Source organism: Sinocyclocheilus grahami, unplaced genomic scaffold (genome assembly GCF_001515645.1).
Source record: "Sinocyclocheilus grahami isolate Dianchi unplaced genomic scaffold, SAMN03320097.WGS_v1.1 scaffold253.1, whole genome shotgun sequence".
NCBI classification, from domain to species: Eukaryota; Metazoa; Chordata; class Actinopteri; order Cypriniformes; family Cyprinidae; genus Sinocyclocheilus; species Sinocyclocheilus grahami.
The window spans coordinates 2,001,611-2,025,328 of NW_015505432.1; the positions used below are offsets into that span (position 1 = coordinate 2,001,611).

Consider the following 23,718-nt stretch of genomic DNA (forward strand, 5'->3'; position numbering starts at 1 on the left):
GGAAAAGTGCCTAAAAGTGGGTGGTGTGACCAAAATCCAATTTCACGCTATGAGTAATTTTATGTAATGGTACTATTCAAAAGTTTGGGGTTAGAATTATTATTTTTTATTCAGCAAGGACACGTTCAAATCAAAAGTGACAAAAGATTTCCGTTTTTTTTTTTTAAATGCTGTTCTTTTGAACATTGTTCATCAAATAATCCTGAAATAATTTTTTGGAGCAACAAATCAGCATATTAAGAATTATTTCTGAATGATCACGTCACACTGAAGTCGCTGATAATTCAGCTTTGCATCACAGGAATAAACTTAAATAACTTCATCTTTTCATTATTTTCTCTTTTGTTTGGAAACTAATGGATGCAAACCACAACATAAAATTATTTATAACAAACAAATCTGGCATCAGTGAAAAAACAAAAACAAAGATTAACCCAACATTATGCAACTCTTGACTTAAAAACAAAATAAAACCAATATTATAAAATGTTGAACGTAAAACATTGCTGATGTATACACATGTGACCCCACATCAGTTGAATTTGATGGTAAACTTTAATATAATAAATAATTGGGACACGTCCTGATCTGTAGCTGCACATACATGTGTACTACCATATGCTGGTCTAGCAGCATTTCTCAGGTGACACATTTCTACTATCGTAACACTTCCCAGTCCAATTGTGACCTGGATTTCAGATCATTCTAAATGATTGGCAAACGTGTTTGAATTTTGATCTTGATGGGATGTTGACCAAATATAAAAGCGCAAATACCTTCCACAGAATGAGACTGATGATGCCTAATAACAGTATCCCTGCAACCGCTGCAGCAATGATGATCCAGAGAGGAACTTCATACGGCGTCTCCTCTCCCAGCACTGGATCAATGTTTACTGAAAACTACAGACAATTCAATTAGATCAAACACCATCGGATCCTTCATGTCAAAATTAATAAGCATGACCTATATTTTGCACTGCATTTTACAGTTATGAAAATGGTTTCAGAAGTCAAGTTATTTTTATACGCTTACACAGCTCCCAGTAATAAACAAGAAAATAACCATTAATGTTGCAAAATTCAACAGTTATTAAACTGTAAAACAGCTCTATCGAAGACAGCGTTCATTATTCAGCTGAATTTAATCCAGTGTTGATTCAGTTCAGTAACATTATTGATGCTAAACGCAAAGTTTATCGATAATCAAACAAATTTGTTTCACAGCAGCTCTGCAGAAGACAATAGTGTCATTGTTCAGCTTAACTTGGTTCAGTATTGATTCAGTTCAGTAACAGTGATGTTGCAGAGTTTACCAATTATGAAACAAATTTGATTTACAGCAGCTCTACACCAAGCGGCAACCTCCCGGTCGAAACCAACACGGAAGTGACTGAAACTGCAATTCATCGACTGGCCACTAGAGGCTGGCTCCAAAAGGGAGCCACCCTTTTTTCCCTTCATGACAACAGTGAGGGGGGTGAATTTTTTTATAACTCATACGTTTAAATTATATTAAGCCTTTAAGTTCTGCATAATTAAGGGCGTGGCCACTTGAGTGACGGGTGGATTGCCACTGCTGACACTGCCGTCGAGCTAGGTGGGCGTGGTTTCAGCAACCTGCTCCCGCCTCTTTGCCCATTTTCGATTATCCGGGAGTGACGCGCGGTGATGCGCTGCCAAGATGGCGACGCCCACTTTGAGCTTCAAAAACACTCTTCAGAAACCTACGGGTGACGTCACGGACACTACGTCCATGTTTTTATACAGTCTATGCTCTACACAGGACAAAAGTGTTATTGTTCAGCTCAGCTTCAGCTAGAACACTCCTGAACAGAGATAATTCAATAACTGTGACAATATTGCAAAGTTCATCAATTATGAAACACCTTCAAATTCAGCTGTGAAGCAGCTCAATAGAAGCCAATAGTATCATTAGTTTTGTTCTTTTTCGATAGTGTCAGTGCAGTCAAAACGATAAGATTTCTAAATATTAATTGTCTTTTAAACCCCAGTTCATATGACTTGTGCACTAAATTCCAAAAGATATTTCAGAAGACTTACAATACTACTTTCAAAGTAGCTTTAGAAAAGAACAGTACAAAGACTACCTTCATTATGTTTTACAGTGCATCTTTGGAGTTTGTGTCTGTGGAGAGATTATGAGCTATGAAGTAAATAAATCATTACTAGGTGAACTTTAATGCGAACAGCTCTGACCTCTCTGATCTGGTTGTCCATTTTGATGGCCGGTTTATCCGTCAGCAGTCTCAGCGTGGCCTGGCCCTTCACTTCCACTCGCAGGGCATTGGCGTAATCCTGCCAGAAAACCACAGAGATCAATTGAGTCACTCATTGAGCACCATTTAGTGAGTACTTCACAAACAGCTACTAATACAAACCTCCAGCAAGGTGCTGTTCCACATGCGAGACCTAACTCTGATCTCCGCCCGAGTCAACATGTTATGCAGCGGGCAGGAGAAGGTCATGCAGCGAGCCGTCAGCTTTGAACACTCCTGAACAGGGACAAAAGCCACGTTTTTTGACATTTGTCATTGATATGACGAAAAAACTGGTGGGACAGTATGAAAATGAGTGTAGACGCCTCACTCACCAGCAAATGGGACACTTTACGAGGTGCCTGGACGGTGACAGAAGCTTCTGCATAGGGATATCCTGACTCCAACTCTCTTTTGGACCGTTTGGTAGCTCGATCTGACAGCTGCAAGAGATGATGTAGGACGACAATTGAATGGAGTGAATGAAATTGGAAATGAGTTATGGTGGGTTGCTGTATTTCCTCAGACTCACTGTGAGGTTGAGAGGGTTGACAACCTTCCCCGGTGGGACACAACGCGACTCTGACGCTCCTTTGATCACTATCTCTGTGAGATACAGCAGCCATTTCCCATTGGTTACCTCAAATGGCCATTCAAAGTCAATCATCAGAGTTCCCAAATCTCTCAGAGGTTCTCCCAGCACGTGTACCTGGAAAGTGGAAACAAAGACCATTTTTAGTGTTTTAAAGGCACAATATGTAAGTTTTCACCACTAGAGGTCACATTTTCAAAACAATAACAAAGCTTGATGACGCTATGAAGGAGGATGTTCACGGATGATCATTTAGTTATTGAGGTGAGGATGATTTTTATTACCTGTACCTTCCACGCTTATTTAAACAGCAATAAATCATACAGAGAAAGCAAGCAAAGAACATTTACATTGTCAAAGAACATTATGACTGACTTTGGTCTAGCACGAGTTTAAGCACTCTCAAAAAAACTCCCCTTATAATCAGTAAAGTTGTCTATACACGGTTTTATGAATGAATCATACGTACATGCGCACTTTGTTGTTTATGATGAGAGATTTCACGTGAGAGCTGAATTCAGTCAGCGAGCCGTGCAGTGAACAAAAAACTCATCTGAACGCCTCTGATTGGCCATTGCCTTCATAAGCTCAACGGACTCGTGTGTGATTGGTTATAATGCGCAACACTGTAAAAACGTGTTAAAAAAATCATGGCACAAACATTGAGCAGATCTAAATTTAATGCTGCGGTCAACACTTTTCATTTTCACTTTATTCGCGACAGCTGTAATGGATTTAGTTTAACTGTACAGCAGTATTTATATCTGTGTGTTGCCATAGTTTCTACAAGCGGAAACTGAGGATATGCAGATATTACGTCATTGATAGGCGACAATGACCAGGGACGATTTAAAATGGGAATTTCTATGGATTTACAAATCCTTGGGAACTTTTGGGATAACGTAAGTACACAACTGCATGAAATATATCACACTGTGCAAGTAGTTTTTGGATATTTCATTACGAAAATCTTACATATTGTGCCTTTAACACTTTGAACTGTTTAAAAGGAGCTTAAAAGCGTTAGTCCACCCAAAACTGAAAATTCTGACATCATTTATTCACCCTCATGTCATTCCAAACCTGTATAACTTTTGTCTGTGGGACACACAAAAAAAAGATATTTTGAAGAATGTGGGTGAATAACAGTTTCGGTGACCACTGACTTCCAATGTATGAACAAAAAACAATGTATGGAAATTCTTCAAAATATCTTCTTTTCTGTTGCTCAGAAAAAAACAAAGTCATACAGATTTAGAATGTCATGAGTAAATGTGAATAAATGATGACCAAATTCATTTTGAGTGAACTATCCCTTTAAAAGTGGACTCAAATCTCAATTGTTTAGTTGTGGTCTCCATCTACTTTTCATTCCCACTGTTGTTTTCAGGAATCTGTACCAATTAAATATTGAACTTACTAATATTATAGCAGAATAAAATTATACATTATTATATAATAATCACATATTTTTGCCCTAATTTCTTAACTAACTCGGCAATGATTTAACCCTTGAGCTTTTTATTATCATCATTGACTTTTTAAGTACTGGCCAAAATCATTTACAACTCCACTACCATTCAAAATTGGAGGCAGTTTTCTTTTTTTAAAAGAAATGAATACTGATCAAAAGCGACAGTAAAGACATTTCTAATTTCTAATTTTATATTAGTGCTGTTCTTTTGAACTTTTCATTCATCATTCATTTCATCAAAAAATCCTGAGAAAGTGTTTCAGTTTCCATAAAAATATTAAGCAGCACAACGGTTTTAAACATTGATAATCACTGACAAAAGACTGGAGTAGTGACAGCTTTGAATTTTTATCACAGGAATTTGCTATTATACAAAATTGTGTCCTCATAAACCACATAAACATGCGCTCACACACACACACACACATATATATATATATATAGTTCAGTTCTTCTTGTAAAAAACTTGTAAAATAAAATCATTTACTGTATTTTTGATAAAACAAATACAGGCTTGGTGTGCATAAGAGAAAACAAATGTGGTTTGGATCAGATTTGAAGAAATATTTTGCTGTTCAAACTACAACCAGCTAAACTGATTTGAGCCAGATAACCCAAAATAAAAAAAATAAAAAACATTTTTGGTGTCTGTCTGAAGAAAGCTAAAGCCACACTCACACGAAACACGAACTCCAGCGGACTCCCCACATCACTGGTGCTGTTCATAGCAGATTCACCAATCACACTGCCACTGAACGACGTGTCAATCACTGATTTTTCTCTGCACACGACAGAAAGAGAATGATAAACTATTAACTATGAATTGTCATTAATAACAGAGTATTAATAATATGTTTGATGCAATTAAGTGAATTTTTCTGTCTAACATGCACAGATGAATCATTTTTTTCTTGTAAATTTCCACATTTTTTTGTAATTTGAAAAACATATCAAAGTACGTACAAGGAAAAGGTAGTGAGGACTGTGTTCTTCACGTTGAGGGTGACAGGAACAGGATACAGATTCTTCTGCTCACTGATACTAATGACAAACACAAACACCATTCAGTCAGTCACAATAAAAGAAAAGGCCTGCAGAAATGACTTCAGGAAACACATTAGTTCAACACTGTGCACTGAGGGGAAACGTACACTGTATAAACAAGAAAGCATTTTAGTTAGTCCAGACTTACGTGGAGAGCTGAAGCTGAGATTCAATCTGCTCGGTGTAAAGCGTTATACCAGAAGTCTCAAAGATGATTATGAATGAGGCCTGTGGAGACGGAAATCAAGGGTGAGAGCAAATTAGCAAAACATATCAGCTGTACACTCTGATTAGCTGAGTTTATTCAGATGGCTCGTGGAAAATGAGCCATTGGAGATGCTTGTTTTAATTAACATACAAATCCGCAGAAAGGTCAGACATTGGACAAGTTTTCAGTAAGAAAACAGACTGCTACCTTCTGATTGCTTTTAAATGGGTTTCCCAGATCGCAAATCACAGTCTCGTTTGCGCTGCACTCAATATCGAAACCAGGCTGTAATAAAGACAAACCAAGAAAGTTAAAAACGGCATTAAGAACACTGAAATGATCTAATTAAGGGGACTCTCCATAGGCGTAATGGTTTTTATACTGTACAGACCATATTTTCTATTGCCCTACACCAACCCTACCCCTAAACCTACCCCTTACAGGAAACTTTCTGCATTTTTAGATTTTCAAAAAAACTCATTCTGAATTATTTATAAGCCTTTTGAATTACGGGGACACTGAAAATGTCCTCATAAATCGCCTTCTCGTTGTAATACCTATGTCATAACCATGCTATTATACAAAATTGTGTCCTCATAAACCACATAAACATGCGCTCACACACACACACACACATATATATATATATATAGTTCAGTTCTTCTTGTAAAAAACTTGTAAAATAAAATCATTTACTGTATTTTTGATAAAACAAATACAGGCTTGGTGTGCATAAGAGAAAACAAATGTGGTTTGGATCAGATTTGAAGAAATATTTTGCTGTTCAAACTACAACCAGCTAAACTGATTTGAGCCAGATAACCCAAAATAAAAAAATTTAAAAAAAATTTTGGTGTCTGTCTGAAGAAAGCTAAAGCCACACTCACACGAAACACGAACTCCAGCGGACTCCCCACATCACTGGTGCTGTTCATAGCAGATTCACCAATCACACTGCCACTGAACGACGTGTCAATCACTGATTTTTCTCTGCACACGACAGAAAGAGAATGATAAACTATTAACTATGAATTGTCATTAATAACAGAGTATTAATAATATGTTTGATGCAATTAAGTGAATTTTTCTGTCTAACATGCACAGATGAATCATTTTTTTCTTGTAAATTTCCACATTTTTTTGTAATTTGAAAAACATATCAAAGTACGTACAAGGAAAAGGTAGTGAGGACTGTGTTCTTCACGTTGAGGGTGACAGGAACAGGATACAGATTCTTCTGCTCACTGATACTAATGACAAACACAAACACCATTCAGTCAGTCACAATAAAAGAAAAGGCCTGCATGAAATGACTTCAGGAAACACATTAGTTCAACACTGTGCACTGAGGGGAAACGTACACTGTATAAACAAGAAAGCATTTTAGTTAGTCCAGACTTACGTGGAGAGCTGAAGCTGAGATTCAATCTGCTCGGTGTAAAGCGTTATACCAGAAGTCTCAAAGATGATTATGAATGAGGCCTGTGGAGACGGAAATCAAGGGTGAGAGCAAATTAGCAAAACATATCAGCTGTACACTCTGATTAGCTGAGTTTATTCAGATGGCTCGTGGAAAATGAGCCATTGGAGATGCTTGTTTTAATTAACATACAAATCCGCAGAAAGGTCAGACATTGGACAAGTTTTCAGTAAGAAAACAGACTGCTACCTTCTGATTGCTTTTAAATGGGTTTCCCAGATCGCAAATCACAGTCTCGTTTGCGCTGCACTCAATATCGAAACCAGGCTGTAATAAAGACAAACCAAGAAAGTTAAAAACGGCATTAAGAACACTGAAATGATCTAATTAATGAGTTACTAGGAAGAGTCTCTAATAAGAACTCTAGCTCAGTTTTTGGTAAGCTGCCAATGTTTTATTTTACAACTGTATATTACAACATAAATATATAATATAATATAGTATTGATTTGTTAAAACTATACAACTTTTTAAAGTGGATTTTTGAAAATGACCTTTCATGCAGTGTGTAACACAACTATAAGTGAATGAAAACATCCTGCAAAGTTGTAAATCTGAAAGTGCACAGCGTATAAAGTTATTGTCTCTCAAAAGAAAGAGTCGACTCTGAATCATTGAAACGGGTCGTTTTTAAAACGAATCCCAAGCCGTTTCATGTTGACGTCAACATGAAACATTAGCATATTGCCCACCCACTTGTTGGTCTTTTCACGTTGGACTGAATGAAAATGCAAATTCATTCTTTGCCACTAGGTGCGCTTTTGGAGCGGTAAAATAGCGGTTTCCCCGGTAACTCTGTACGCAAAGCAGCACTGCGCTCACAAACGCTGAATAAAAAAATTTAAAAAAAATTTTGGTGTCTGTCTGAAGAAAGCTAAAGCCACACTCACACGAAACACGAACTCCAGCGGACTCCCCACATCACTGGTGCTGTTCATAGCAGATTCACCAATCACACTGCCACTGAACGACGTGTCAATCACTGATTTTTCTCTGCACACGACAGAAAGAGAATGATAAACTATTAACTATGAATTGTCATTAATAACAGAGTATTAATAATATGTTTGATGCAATTAAGTGAATTTTTCTGTCTAACATGCACAGATGAATCATTTTTTTCTTGTAAATTTCCACATTTTTTTGTAATTTGAAAAACATATCAAAGTACGTACAAGGAAAAGGTAGTGAGGACTGTGTTCTTCACGTTGAGGGTGACAGGAACAGGATACAGATTCTTCTGCTCACTGATACTAATGACAAACACAAACACCATTCAGTCAGTCACAATAAAAGAAAAGGCCTGCATGAAATGACTTCAGGAAACACATTAGTTCAACACTGTGCACTGAGGGGAAACGTACACTGTATAAACAAGAAAGCATTTTAGTTAGTCCAGACTTACGTGGAGAGCTGAAGCTGAGATTCAATCTGCTCGGTGTAAAGCGTTATACCAGAAGTCTCAAAGATGATTATGAATGAGGCCTGTGGAGACGGAAATCAAGGGTGAGAGCAAATTAGCAAAACATATCAGCTGTACACTCTGATTAGCTGAGTTTATTCAGATGGCTCGTGGAAAATGAGCCATTGGAGATGCTTGTTTTAATTAACATACAAATCCGCAGAAAGGTCAGACATTGGACAAGTTTTCAGTAAGAAAACAGACTGCTACCTTCTGATTGCTTTTAAATGGGTTTCCCAGATCGCAAATCACAGTCTCGTTTGCGCTGCACTCAATATCGAAACCAGGCTGTAATAAAGACAAACCAAGAAAGTTAAAAACGGCATTAAGAACACTGAAATGATCTAATTAATGAGTTACTAGGAAGAGTCTCTAATAAGAACTCTAGCTCAGTTTTTGGTAAGCTGCCAATGTTTTATTTTACAACTGTATATTACAACATAAATATATAATATAATATAGTATTGATTTGTTAAAACTATACAACTTTTTAAAGTGGATTTTTGAAAATGACCTTTCATGCAGTGTGTAACACAACTATAAGTGAATGAAAACATCCTGCAAAGTTGTAAATCTGAAAGTGCACAGCGTATAAAGTTATTGTCTCTCAAAAGAAAGAGTCGACTCTGAATCATTGAAACGGGTCGTTTTTAAAATGAATCCCAAGCCGTTTCATGTTGAAGTCAACATGAAACATTAGTATATTGCCCACCCACTTGTTGGTCTTTTCACGTTGGACTGAATGAAAATGCAAATTCATTGCTTTTGGAGCGGTTTCCAATATTATAAGACAATGAAAGTGTTTTTTGACCTTGCATGCATGTCAACCTTTTGTTGAACCAAAATATGAACCTTTAATCATTACCCATAATAGGGGCACTTTAAACAAACTTTACATATTTCATTTTATTTGCTGCTTTCGTTTCTTAGTAGGTTGCCATTACTTTATTTTGCAATAATGACTATAATGGCTATCTGTGCATTACTCCATTAATATAATATAATATAAAATAATATAATATAATATAATATTTGGTAACTTACCAATACATTTTGCAATAACAACTGACTAACCTGTACATTACACCATAAATATAATATAGTATAATATAATATAATACAATATAATGTAATATAATATCAAATACCTACAAATAAACTATTTCACTTATGAAAATAATGCATTTAAAATTATATAGCAAAATTTAGTACAAAATAATCCCCAAATCCAAGAAAAAAAATGTACAGGAAACACAGGAGAATTGATCTCAAATGCGGCTTTTTTATAGCTCAACCAATGATGAAATGAAAGTGAGACCAATCGGACCAATCACCGCAGATTAGCGTCACGCAAAGGAGGGGTTTGGAAAAATTAATCGTTGAGCGAATCGTTTGGGAATCGTTGAGCAAGTAAGGTAAAAATAAATGCATATTATAAGACAATGAAAGTGTTTTTTGACCTTGCATGCATGTCAACCTGTTGTTGGGGACTCCCAAAACCAAAATATGAACCTTTAATCATTACCCATAATAGGGGCACTTTAAACAACCTTTACATATTTCATTTTATTTGCTGCTTTCATTTCTTAGTAGGTTGCCATTACTTTATTTTGCAATAATGACTATAATGGCTATCTGTGCATTACACCATTAATATAATATAATATAATATTTGGTAACTTACCAATACATTTTGCAATAACAACTGACTAACCTGTACATTACACCATAATATAATATAATACAATATAATGTAATATAATATCAAATACCTACAAATAAACTATTTCACTTATGAAAATAATGCATTTAAAATTATATAGCAAAATTTAGTACAAAATAAACCCCAAATCCAAGAAAAAAAATGTACAGGAAATACGGGAGAATTGATCTCAAATGCGGCTCTTTTATAGCTCAACCAGGCACAATTGTTTATTTTTTTGAGATATTACAGAGATCTTTGTGATTTTTCTTTTCTGTGGAGGTGAGATGAAGAGAGAGTGCCTCCGTGTGGCGTCACCTGAGGGCGCACTCCTGAGTATTTGAGTGAGGGGGGAATGGTGATGTTCAGCATGCCTTGATGGGCGTCCTCGGCCTGCCTGCCTCCATCCGGCGTGTTAGTAACTTCCACCATCATCACCAGCTTCTTAATGTTACTGTTGAACTCCATCGTCTGACTGTGAACAAACCAGCACATCCCATAATTCCCATGTGCATTTAAACATTCGTTTTTGAAAAAGACAGTAGCTTGTAAAATGAAATAAATTTAATTTTTATTGCATGTGCATGATGTATGTATCTCTGTAGCATTTTTTTAAATCACATAATATCACAAAATAATTAAAACTCAAATTAAAACTACTTATTTTTTTCCAATAAAAGTTTCCAATACTTTTTTTTTGCAATACTATATAATAACTATAATATAATTAGTGTTGTCAAATGATTAATCGCGATTAATCGCATCCAAAATAAAAGTTTTTGTTTAAATAATATATGTGTGTACTTTTTATATTTATCATGTATATATAAATATACACACATACAGTATATATTTTGAAAATATGTGCATTTACTTACATGTATATATTTATATTCATATAATTTATATTATATATAAATATATTTAATATATAACCATAACATATTTTTCTGAAATATATGCATGCATGTGTGTGTATTTATATATACATAATAAATATACACAGTACATCCACATATACTATGTAAACAAAAACTTATTTTGGATGCAATTTATCGTTTGACAGCGCTAAATATAATATAATATAATATAATATTGGGTAAGTTGCTAATAATTTATTTCTGAAAAATGACGTAAGTGTAAAGTAATACATAATAACAATATAATAGAAATTGTAATCATTTTATATATTTTTATGACATCTATAATATCTTTTTCAGGTTTTACACTTCATTTATTAAAATTATTTTAACCAAATAAATTGTTATTAAGTGGCCACTATATAGTAAACACCATATTATTACCAGTAATATTCCACTCTGATCATTGTTTTACATGGCACACATTACATTAATCATTAGATTTATGAATAAGCGTACTAAAATTAAATGTTAATAACTGAATTCACTCAAAAGACCTCTGAACTTAAATATAAATAAACATTCATCTGTTTGTGTACACATTTTCTTTTGTCCATATTCACCAGTTGTCATACTCACCCGGGGAAGGGAATGTGATTCTCATCTGCAAATGTGGCTTTGAGCTGCAGGTTACTGCTGCACTTGTTGTCATCACCACACTCCTTGTGAAAGTTAATCTGAGGACAAACACACCAGAGCTGTGAGCAGAGGTTTCTGTTCAGCTGGGATGGAAATGCGAACTGGTTTGTACCTCTGTTTTGTCGGTCAGGATCTGCTGGCCGCTCAGCACAGGGAAATCGTCTAGACTCTGGAGTGTTTGCTGTGCTGCTGCCTTCTGCTCGTTTAGAGACACGTTCAGAGTAAACGCTATGGGCTGAAGTTTATCCCTCACAGGAATCTGTAGAGGGGAGAAACACAGCTTCTTTCAATCCTGTAGCTTCTTTACATTCACTAAACTCGCATTACTGGATCAGAATGACATACTACTTAGCTGTATCTTATCCTATGCAAATTTTCTATATGCATTAAGCACCTGCATGATATATGTTGGATAACTCATCTATTATTATTATAACTATCAAACAAACAGACTAACAAACTAAATGAAATAAAATAAAAAAAAGTTAAATTGCCAATACTTTATTTTTCAATAACATCTGCCTAACAGTACATTAAAATATAAATAATCTAATCTAATCTAATCTAATATAATATAATAGGCACAGTAGGCAGTACTATTTCACACTGAACACTCTTACACGGAAGTATCTTATCCTATGCAAATTTTCTATATGCATTAAATATGTACTATATATGTTGGGTATACTTCTTATCTAACTCTTCTTTTATTATTATTATAAATCATCATGTAAATAAATATAACAACAAAGTCACCTACATCTTGGATGCCCTGGGGGTAAGCAGATAAACATCAAATTTTCATTTTTGGGTGAACTATCCCTTTAAGTGAATTGAATTATATAGTTGGAGGAGTGGTTAGTGTGCTCGACTGGCATGCTGACACCTCAGGTTTGAATCCAGGGTGATGCATACATATAATCATAATAAACAATTAAAAGTTGTGTTTTTATTGTTCTTTTCTTCTAATGTGTTGTAACATCGGTCTGACAACTGAATGAACTCTTTGTGAATAAATGTGTTATTTTGGTCATGAAAAATGAACATGAATAAAAGACATCAGGCCACAATGTCTTGCATTTTTTTATACATATAAAGATTTTTATGTAAAAATATGAATTGTTCTGCTGTTGATGGACTCCGCCTACTTCTTTTTTACACAGAATTTCTTCAGCCTTTAAAAAATACTCTCACAAGGGACACTTGTCGCTGGCATGCACAGATACTTTTGGGCTAGGACATACAAATTAGGAAAAATTACTGCTCTCTCCTTCCAGTACATTAGGGGATCATCCCTTCTGGGCAAAAATGCATTCTTGCGTGGGCCTCCATTATTATGTAATCTATCAATATGAATCTATCAACTATGAAATCCTATCTCTAACTTGTTGTGCTATCTGTCACTATCTAACTGAGTCTATATGAATGTGTCACTATATCTATCCTAACTATCTGGCCATGTCTATAGCCTATCTATCAATATCTCAATATTAACTTTTAATCTAGCCTAATTCACCAAGTTACAGTATAAATGTCACTATATCGCAAAATCTCTCTCCTCTCACGAAAACCCACAAGGTGGAGATGCGTTAACTCCACTTTATACTTTATGGGAGTTAGATTGAGACAGATGTGCCAGTTTGTTCCCGATTCTGTCAATCAAACACAGATTCGGGTCTTGAAACACTCGGGAGACGCCCCGATGCTTTGATTCGCATTAGTCACGTGACATGGGTGTTTCGAATCACACTTCGGAGCAGCGTTTCGAAACATCTGCGCTTCGGGATCTCGACACAGTGTCGAAAGGTCAGTTTCGTGTCAGCCATCTCTACCTGTGGTTTTTGGTTGATTGTTTGTTAAAGTTTTTCCATTAAAGGGGTCATATGATGCCCATTTTCCACAAGTTGATATGATCCTTTAGAGTCTTAATGAAAAGTCTAACATAATTTGGTTAAAATTTCTCAATGGTAGTGTAAATCACCTTTTTTTACCCTGTCAAAAACAGTTCTTTTCAGAGTAAGCCGTTTTAGTAGCATTTCCCTTTAAATGTTAATGAGCTCTGCTGACCCCGCCCCTCTCTTCCGAGCTTTAAACTGTAACACAACTGTTACGGTTCGGTTTAGTTCTTTGAAAGAAGGCAACACAAACAGTGGCCATGGGTGCTTGGCGCGGAACACATAACACATAATCCAAAGAGTTTCTATGCTGCGTCTGCCACATTTTATTTTCACTGATTTGACCTTCGAAGAGAAGAATGACGTCACAGCTGATGATGCATCACAAATCGTCACCTTCAAACAACATGTGCTATCAGGTGTTGCTAAAATTCATTTAGAATATTAGACAATTTTGGGGCTGAATGTACATGTGTTTAAAAATATCTACCATTAAAAAATTGGGATAATCTTTTATTTCTTTTAAATTATGCAGTAAACCAATGTTGTTTTAAAATATTAATATTTGAAAAACTTCTGTCAGACAGTGTGGCGTAACCAAAATGCAGGAAGCCATTTTGTTGTCATGTGTTGAGAAAATCCAGCATGAATCAAAGATGACCCCTGTAAACCTTTGTGACTCTGTGTCAAAATTGTTAGGTTTCTTAAATAAGTAAGCTTTTTATGAGAAGCCATGTTTTGTTCTTGTCAAATTGACTAACATATTTATTTTAATTTTTAGACGAATATACATACATAGTCAAACCAAAATTTATTAAGACATTTCTCACATTATATCATAGTTTATTCGCCTATAGTTTATAAAACGGTAATAAAATATGACAAGAACTCAAGAGTTAAACTGTGTCAGAACAAATTCATCTTGATAATGTCAGATAACTTTGATAGAAAGCTATGTAATGGATTACAATCAACCAAAAATGATTCAGCTGTAAAATGTAAGTACACAATTAGGCCCTGTCCACACGAACGCGGTTATTTTTTAAAACCGCAGCTTTTTCTACGTGTTCGTCCACGTTCGTCCACACGCAAATGCAGCACCAGGTCACTGAAACCAACCATTTTTGAAAACGCCTGCCAGGGTGAAGATTTTCAAAAACCCCGGTTGCAGTGTTATCGTGTAGACCGCGAAACCGGAGTTTTTGGCTTGTGACGTCAGCTCCTGCATGGTTATCTCCGCCTACTGGAGACTTTTTCAGGCTTCTGATTGGCCAACATGGCTTTACGGTTGAGATTATATCGCCACCTGTTGGTTTGGCATGCTCTTGATGGCGAATCATAGCATGCGTTTGCGTTTTCATGTGGACGGAGATTTTTTTAAAGGGGTCATATGATGCCCATTTTCCACAAGTTGATATGATCCTTTAGAGTCTTAATGAAAAGTCTAACATAATTTGGTTAAAATTTCTCAATGGTAGTGTAAATCACCTTTTTTTACCCTGTCAAAAACAGTTATTTTCAGAGTAAGCCGTTTTTGTAGCATTTCCCTTTAAATGTTAATGAGCTCTGCTGACCCCGCCCCTCTCTTCCGAGCTGTTCTCAGAGAGACTGTTTACTTTAGCCGCACTCATCGTGAAACTTGCTAATTAGCACATTATTAGGAAAGGCGATTTGCAAAGATTCATTACAAAACATTATACTCACTTCTTCTGTAGATGAGGCTGAATCACGAATGATTCGCGCGAACATAAGACTCATTTAGGCACATCGGGATATACTCACTTCTTCTGTAGATGAGGCTGAATCACGAATGATTCGCGCGAACATAAGACTCATTTAGGCAGATCGGGGGCACATTCCCTTCAGAAACAAACGTAATCCACTGCGAGTTCAGCGGCTCAGATGTCGGGAGTAAATGATGACTGCTATGTTCATTATTACATCCAACAACAGAACACCTCAGTCGCTTAGGAGTCATTCTTGTCTACATCTGCTCCGGCGGTGAAACAATGGCGGACTGATGACAGTCACTCAGGGCGGAGCTAAGGTAAGACGCCAGTCCAGTCTGTGCTGAAACGCTACTGTCAATCAAACTATCGTGGGATGGGCCTGTCTGTGTGACGTCCCACAGACAGGTATCTGAGATCGGCTCGATTTGAGAAAGGGGGAAAGATTTAACGGGATTAAAAAAAAAAAACACCAGGTGGATTTTTATCATTATAGGGTGGTTGTGTACACACACTGCCAACACACATTTCAGTTCAAACAACTTGTAAAAGTGCATGTCGCATCCTATGACCCCTTTAAATACCTGCACATAGATCCTTGCCTCTGTCTGTTTTCCCCAGCTTCTCCACAATGTTAGTTTTTTGTTAGTCTCTCTGACTAGTGCTTGTTAAGATCAGGTACTCTAAGACTTTTACTCAAGTTGTTTTGGAATTGGTGAATTGTAGTGGAGTAATTTTCATTTTAAGGTATCTGTACTTTTACTCAAGTGTGGTTATTAGGTTCTCTTTACACCTCTGCGTCTATGGAATGAACCCATAAAACAAGGAAACCATAGGGTGGTTGTGTACACACACTGCCAACACACATTTCAGTTCAAACAACTTGTAAAAGTGCATGTCGCATCCTATGACCCCTTTAAATACCTGCACATAGATCCTTGCCTCTGTCTGTTTTCCCCAGCTTCTCCACAATGTTAGTTTTTTGTTAGTCTCTCTGACTAGTGCTTGTTAAGATCAGGTACTCTAAGACTTTTACTCAAGTTGTTTTGGAATTGGTGAATTGTAGTGGAGTAATTTTCACTTTAAGGTATCTGTACTTTTACTCAAGTGTGGTTATTAGGTTCTCTTTACACCTCTGCGTCTATGGAATGAACCCATAAAACAAGGAAACCTGTGTGTGTGTGTGTGTGTGTGTGTATTGTGGTGTGATCAGGTGGATTCTCACATTAACAGTAAGTTCCAGTTCTTGACATGCGGGAGCAGAGAAAGACAGCTGGCTTGTAAATGTGCTTTGCTTGTTGTTAAGAAAACGGACTCGAGCGCCACGGCGATTCTGGTCAGCGTCTACTGTGTACTTCACAGCTGAAGCAGAGAGAAACAAACACACGGTTAATCGAATAAAACACAGAGCAAACACTCCTGAAGCAGGCGTACACTTACTGATGGCCTTCCTGAAGGCTTTGTTTCCATTGCTGAGAGAGTAACTGAAACACACCGTCACCTTTATGCTAGAAAAATAACACATAATGAATTATTTTAAACAGTACTACAGGACAAGTATAAGACGTTTATGACCAATTCATACTGAAAAATCAAATGCATGTGTCCTGAAACATTTGTTAGAATAGAAATAGGTGCGCTTTGCCCCCTTACCAGGAATTAACACACTGGCTTGGAATCACAATCTTTGGCTCTACTGTGAAGTTTGTGGAGAGGTGGATGACCGGACGAGCCCTGGAAAACACATCAAATGTCACATTTTGAGAACAGACTGATTTAGTGAAAAAGTTACTAGTTTAAATTTCCACAAATATAAACAATATAAAATACAATATGCACATTAATTCATTATTATATTTATTATTTATGTATTTGCAAATATAAATTATATAAAAATAACATAAAAAATTTAAAAACAACAACAAAAATAATAATAATACTACAATACATTCTATTATTCATTATTATATTTATTATTTATTTTATTTAATAAATTATTTATTTGTTTGCGAATATAATTATATTATATAAAAATATACAACATTAATAAATACACAAACAACAACAAGAACAAAACAATAATACAATTTGTAAAGAAATCCTTACATATGCACAATTTATTGTGAATAATATGAACATCTATAATAATAATAATAATATTATTATTATTATATATTTTTAAATGAATAAATAATGATACATTATATAAATTTATTATTATTAAATTAATAAATTATATAAAAGAAAATATAACAAATAAATAAATAATAACTATTATACTAGTAATAGTAATAATATGTTTATTTTTAATTTATTTGGAATTATAAATAAATATAAATTAAATAAAATACAAAATGTATCAACAAAATTATTATTAATAATCATCATCATTATCGATTTTGTAGAGACACAAAAAATGCGCACAGAAGCACAATTTATATTTGTCTATAGAGCAAATTCCAACTACTGAAAAGGTTTTTAATACCATGAGAAACAAACATTCAGTCCAAGTGTGTCCAAACTCTTGATTGGAAGTGTATGTGTGTATATATAAAAATCTGTATTTGTATATTCATGTGGCTTTTGTGTTTGGGAAAGTATCGTTGAACATCTATAAATGGCAAACACAGCTGAAAGGCTGAACCTCAAGAGAGCGATGCGGTCATCCATGGAGCCCACCAAAATGTCAGGATAATCATTTCCATCCATATCCATTCCTCCACTGAGAGAGTAGCCGAACGTCTGAAAGCCACTGGGACCTAATGATTTCCCCTCGATCGCCTAAGAGAAAGTCACAGTAAATCACTCTCTTCTTGTTCTCATGGTATTTAATACAAGTCCAGATATGGTTGATCTATGTATTGCCGTTTCGTTATCAATGACATGGAATGGAAAGTAATTGTAGAAACATTACCCAACAATCTTAAATAAATTATTCTAAAGGTGTTCCATACAAATACCAAAATGCTTTGCTTTACCTGGCTGGGTTCTTTATTTATTCCATTTTTACTTCCCATCCATATATAGACTTTCCCAGAGTCATGGAACGGAGCACCAACAGCAAAATCTGAAGAAGAAACCCAGAACAACATGATGAACCCTCCATGGCCTCCAGATGGCAGCATTATGACATGAATGACACGAAATTACACATTTCTGCATATATACACTACCACTGAAAAGTTCTTATGCTCATCAAGGTTGCATTTATTGGATCAAAAATACAGTAAAAACAGCAATATTGTGACATCATATGATTACAATTTAAAATAACTATTTTCTGCTTGAATATATTTTAAAATGTAATTTATGCCTGTGACGCAAAGCTGAATTTTCAGCAGCATTACTGCAGTCTTCAGTGTCACATGATCCTTCAGAAATCATTCTAATATGCTGCTTAGGAAACATTTTGTTATTGTTTTTCATGCTGAAAACAGCTGTGCTGCTTCATATTTTTGTGGAAACCTTGATATTTTCCTCAGGATTCTTTGATAAATAGAAAGTTAAAGAAAAAGGACTTGTTTAAAAATTAAATCTCAAAATCTTACTGACTCTAAACTTTTGAAAAGTAGTGTATATACAGTATGTAAGGGGGAAGTCGTGGCCTAATGGTTGCGGGTTCGAGTCTCGTACCGGCAGGGATTGTCGGTGGGGGGAGTGAATGTACAGCGCTCTCTCCCACCTTCAATACCACGACTGAGGTGCCCTTGAGCAAGGCACTGAACCCCCAACTGCTCCCCGGGCGCCGCAGCATAAATGGCTGCCCACTGCTCCGGGTGTGTGTTCACGGTGTGTGTGTGTGTGTGTGTTCACGGTGTGTGTGTGCACTTTGGATGGGATAAATGCAGAGCACTAATTCCGAGTATGGGTCACCATACTTGGCCACATGTCACGTCACTTTCACTTTCGTATGTGTGTGTGTATATATATATATATATTTACATATCATTTCTTATAGTGTTTTTTGATAGCATAGTTTTATTCATTATAATTAGTATAATTTATACTTATTTATTATAGTATTTTCAGCGATACCTTGAAATCCATCCTGATTTACGTCCCCCAGCGCAGCAACAGCAAATCCAAACCCTGAGCCTTTTTTACCCTTCAGAACCAAGCTGGCCTTTTCCTGGAAGGATCCGTTCTCGTTCATGAAGATGTAAACTGCTCCTCCCTCCTCCTTGTAGCGGTCGAAGTAGAACGGAGCTCCAACGATCAGGTCGTTCCAGCTACAACAACACCCAACCACACAAATGTCATGTTATGTCTACATTACGACTGCTTATTTTCATAGAAGTCTTTCATAGCTTTGATAAAGAAGGAGAAACCTGCCATATAGAAGCATTCAGCCGTGTATCTGTTGACATGCTTAAGTATGAAGCTCAACAGGATCTTTGCAAAGGCTCATGGGGAAAGTTAGACATGCTTTGGTCTACTTACTTTGAATTTACTTTCAAACTCAGTGAAGTGTGGTACAGATCAGTTTCTGTGATGATAATGGATTATTGGGTATGAAAACCCAATAGTTACAAAGCTGTGTAAGTATTATTATGTTTTTTATGCAGTGATGTATTGGACCCCATTGGCTTTTATTGTACAGACATAGCTCTTTTGTATATTTTGTGTTCTTTTGAAGATATTTTATAATATGTTACAGCATGGATGATGATTGAGTTACACAGTGACTTACTCGTCATTGTTGAGGTCGGTCACCGCCAAGCAGCCGCCGAAATACGACCCTATTTGTTCCCCTGGGATCGTCGTCACTGGGTTAAGAACCAAATCTTGTTTTTCTGCAAGGATCACTGAACCTTTGAAATGGTCTCTGGGAGCCCCCGTCACCACAGTGTACTTCGAGCGATCCAGTAACTTTATGTCCTCCAGCACAGAGTAACCTGAAGAAAGAGATGAGGATTCTTAAACGTCAGTGTGTGACCAGCAGTGAAGCTACTTTGAGACTGTAGCTTGCCAAGATACTAGAAAGTTTAATCACAGTAGAAATGACAAGTGAAAAATAGGAAAAAAGTTATCTATTCAACATTTATTGTATTATTTATTTGAATTTTTCTGATAGGACAGAGGAGATCTGACAGAAAACAAGTGGGAGAGAGAGAGAGAGAGAGAGGGACAGGATTGGGAAAGGACCACAAGGTGGGATTCGAACTCGGGACACCCGTAAGCGCAACGAGGTTATCGGCACCGATTATTTTATTTTATTTTATTTTATTTTATTTAATTTTTTTATTTTATTTTATTTAAAAAAATGTTTTTCAACGAGGTTATCGGCACCGATTATTTTATTTTATTTTATTTTATTTTATTTTTTTTATTATTATTTTTTATTTTTTTATTTTTTATTTTATGCAGACAGAACAGAATTTATCTAGCAAAATAAAATCAGTTAGATTGACAATAGTAAACAGCATTTATTTAAATGCAAATTTAGAAAAAGCATAGCCTACATACAAAACTTATAAAAGCATATAAAAGCAAATAAAAACATACTTAATATGTAACAATGATTAATCAAATTATTATAAAATGATGAGTAAATCACTAAATAAATACCTATAACACTAATTGAACTAAAAACACTAACATTTATTTAAAATTATATAATTATTATATAATTATTGTTTTTATTATTTTTATTTCACTTTTATAATACATTATTATAAAATTATTGTTAGATTCCTGATAAATCAACATTAAATAGTAAAACACATATAAATCTATATCTATTCTATTATATAAAATGAAACAAATGTATATAAAAATGACTGATAAAAGTATTTTAAGATTATCAGCTAATTAACACTCACAGTAAAACAAAAACACTATAATTAATGCATAAAAATACATTTTTGGGTAAGATTATTGTATAATACTATTTGCTATACAGAAAAAGACATAAAATGCCATGACAAAAATTGTATTTGATCAAATTATTATAAGCAGATAAAACTAATTAACATTTAATATACACATGCAAACAAACAAAAATGACAATTTTTATAATAATAATTTATTAAAAATGACTGTTAAAATGATTGTAAGAATGAAACATGCCAAACACTGACCATGAAGACGGCTATGTCATTTCATTCAGTTTAGTAGTTAACAAAGTCATGCTAAAACATTCATAAGAGCAGTGTTCTTATCTATAGCAATTCTTAAGGAAAACTATTACTATTACAGTAACACGCATTTTTGCATGAGACTGTAAATTGCATTATTGCATGAGACTGTAAATTGCAAAAAAAAAAAAAAATTGCATGCATATGACTGTGAAGTATATATATGTGAAAGTGACAATATATGAATATAGGTATGTAAGAATAAAGAATATATATGTGTGGAAGTGTAAATATATGTGCATGAATGTCAGAAAACATGCATGTGTTGAAAAGTAAAGTGTGTGTATACAAGAATGAATGTATGCGTGTGAAAGCAGAAATATATATGCATGTGAAAGGAAAGAGTGAGTGTGTGAGAGCAGAAATAGACATATGTGAAAGGTGAATGTAGGTGTGTGTGAGAGCAGAAATATGTATGTGAAAGGAGAATGCAAGAGTGTGTACAGCCCCTCATAAAAACCTAAATAAAGTACATACCTATATAGATGTTGAGTCTGTCCTCGCCTAGCTTTCCAAAAGTTATTTCATTGGCATCTCCAGCAAAATCGGAGTTGGGGTCTCTCTCTTTCATATGGACAGTTCCTATATGAACAGAAGAACCTCTTTTATTAACTATGTGACCCTGAAGGATGATCTGACACACCAGATTTGGTTGGTTTTCCCGTACTCACCCTGCCACACAAAGCTGCCGGGCGTCCCAAAGTACACGTCATTCTCCGTCATGCCCCCTGAGATGCCCATGTTACACATGCCCTCCAGGTTCTGGTCATAGTTGAAGTCGCAGAGCTCGTAAGTGTCAGACTGCCAGTAATCAGACGGGTCGTAGGTCAGGTCGTTGCCCCGCACGTAACATTTGCCCACCATACGCTGCTGCTCCTCAGCACCCAGCAGTTTCTTTACATAGCGATGACCACATGCCTGCCAACATGAAAGAAGAGATAAACATGAGGTATTCTGATTAGTATCTGTGATTAGTCATTTTGATTTGATTTAAAATGATTATTTGAGTCTTTAAAAAATAGACTATACATTAAAAATATAAGGTCAAAAGTTTGGAATAATTCAGATTTTTTATGTTTTTGAAAGAAGTCTCTTATCCTCAAGGCTGTATCTATTTGATCAAAAATACAAGAAAAACAGCAATATCGTGAAATATTATTGTAATTTAAAATAAATGATTTCTAGTTGAATATATTAGAAACGGTAATTTATTGCTGTGATGCAAAGCTGAATTTTCAGCATCATTACTCCAGTCTTCAGTGTCACATGATCCTTCAGAAATCATTCTAATATGTGACCCTGGAGCACAAAACCAGTCATAAGGGTCAATTTTTCGAAATTGAGATTTATACATCATCTGAAAGCTGAATAAAAAAGCTTTCCATTGATGTCTGGTTTGTTAAGATAGGACAATATTTAGCCGAGATACAACTATTTGAAAATCTGGAATCTGAGCGTGCAAAAAAATCAAAATATTGAGAAAATCCCCTTTAAAGTTGTCCGAATGAAGTTCTTAGCAATGCATATTACTAATCAAAAATTAAAGGGGTCATATGATGCAATTAAAATTTTTCCTTTCTCTTTGAAGTGTTACAAGCTCTTGGTGCATAAAGAAGATCTGTAAAGTTGCAAAGACTAAAGTCTCAAATCCAAAGAGATATTCTTTATAAAATTTAAGAGTCAGCCACGCCTAGTCAGTGACGCTGTGTTTCGTTGTGAAAGCGAAACTACTTTGTTTGGTCTTCCAAAAGAGGACACGACTAGAAATCAGTGGTTAAGTTGTATTTACAACACTGTTCCAGAACACTTCAACCCAAATATTCAGATGTGTGCAGCGCATTTTATGGAGGACTGTTTCCTGATCCTGGGAGAGTAGACTACAATGCCGGCTGTTCTGACTCACAGACTGTAAGTACGTTTTCATTTAAAGGATTAAATTTCTCCGATCACAAATGCAGACATGGTTTTATGTTTACGCGGCGCGATGCAGCGCAACGCGTAAAAAGACATTATAAGTCATTATAATCAGTAATTATGTCCCCACTGGATGCAACGAATGCCTCGTTTATAATGGGTTTTTATGTTTTTGTCTCGTAGCTCCGGCCGGACACGGCATCACAATATGGTAAAGGGGCGTAACATTTCCGTCACACGCTTGAGG

At 35.5% G+C, this 23,718-nt stretch overlaps 1 protein-coding gene across 1 annotated transcript in view; it reads right to left on the bottom strand.

Annotated features, from left to right (window-relative positions):
- itga3b (integrin, alpha 3b) overlaps window positions 1-23,718 on the bottom strand; it is a 56,372-nt gene that overhangs the window by 2,606 nt on the left and 30,048 nt on the right. Inside the window, exons 4-24 of the mRNA XM_016290044.1 lie at window positions 22,229-22,475; window positions 22,035-22,139; window positions 20,111-20,315; window positions 19,456-19,649; window positions 18,399-18,487; window positions 18,065-18,201; window positions 17,074-17,154; window positions 16,861-16,928; window positions 16,646-16,782; window positions 11,911-12,057; window positions 11,739-11,836; window positions 10,558-10,714; window positions 8,748-8,825; window positions 8,481-8,560; window positions 8,251-8,328; window positions 7,966-8,068; window positions 2,811-2,987; window positions 2,614-2,721; window positions 2,402-2,515; window positions 2,220-2,318; window positions 777-902 (exon numbers count right to left, since the gene is read on the bottom strand). Coding sequence (XP_016145530.1) covers window positions 777-902; window positions 2,220-2,318; window positions 2,402-2,515; window positions 2,614-2,721; window positions 2,811-2,987; window positions 7,966-8,068; window positions 8,251-8,328; window positions 8,481-8,560; window positions 8,748-8,825; window positions 10,558-10,714; window positions 11,739-11,836; window positions 11,911-12,057; window positions 16,646-16,782; window positions 16,861-16,928; window positions 17,074-17,154; window positions 18,065-18,201; window positions 18,399-18,487; window positions 19,456-19,649; window positions 20,111-20,315; window positions 22,035-22,139; window positions 22,229-22,475 — 2,628 coding nt within the window. The remainder of the gene's footprint in view (window positions 1-776; window positions 903-2,219; window positions 2,319-2,401; window positions 2,516-2,613; window positions 2,722-2,810; window positions 2,988-7,965; window positions 8,069-8,250; window positions 8,329-8,480; window positions 8,561-8,747; window positions 8,826-10,557; window positions 10,715-11,738; window positions 11,837-11,910; window positions 12,058-16,645; window positions 16,783-16,860; window positions 16,929-17,073; window positions 17,155-18,064; window positions 18,202-18,398; window positions 18,488-19,455; window positions 19,650-20,110; window positions 20,316-22,034; window positions 22,140-22,228; window positions 22,476-23,718) is intronic.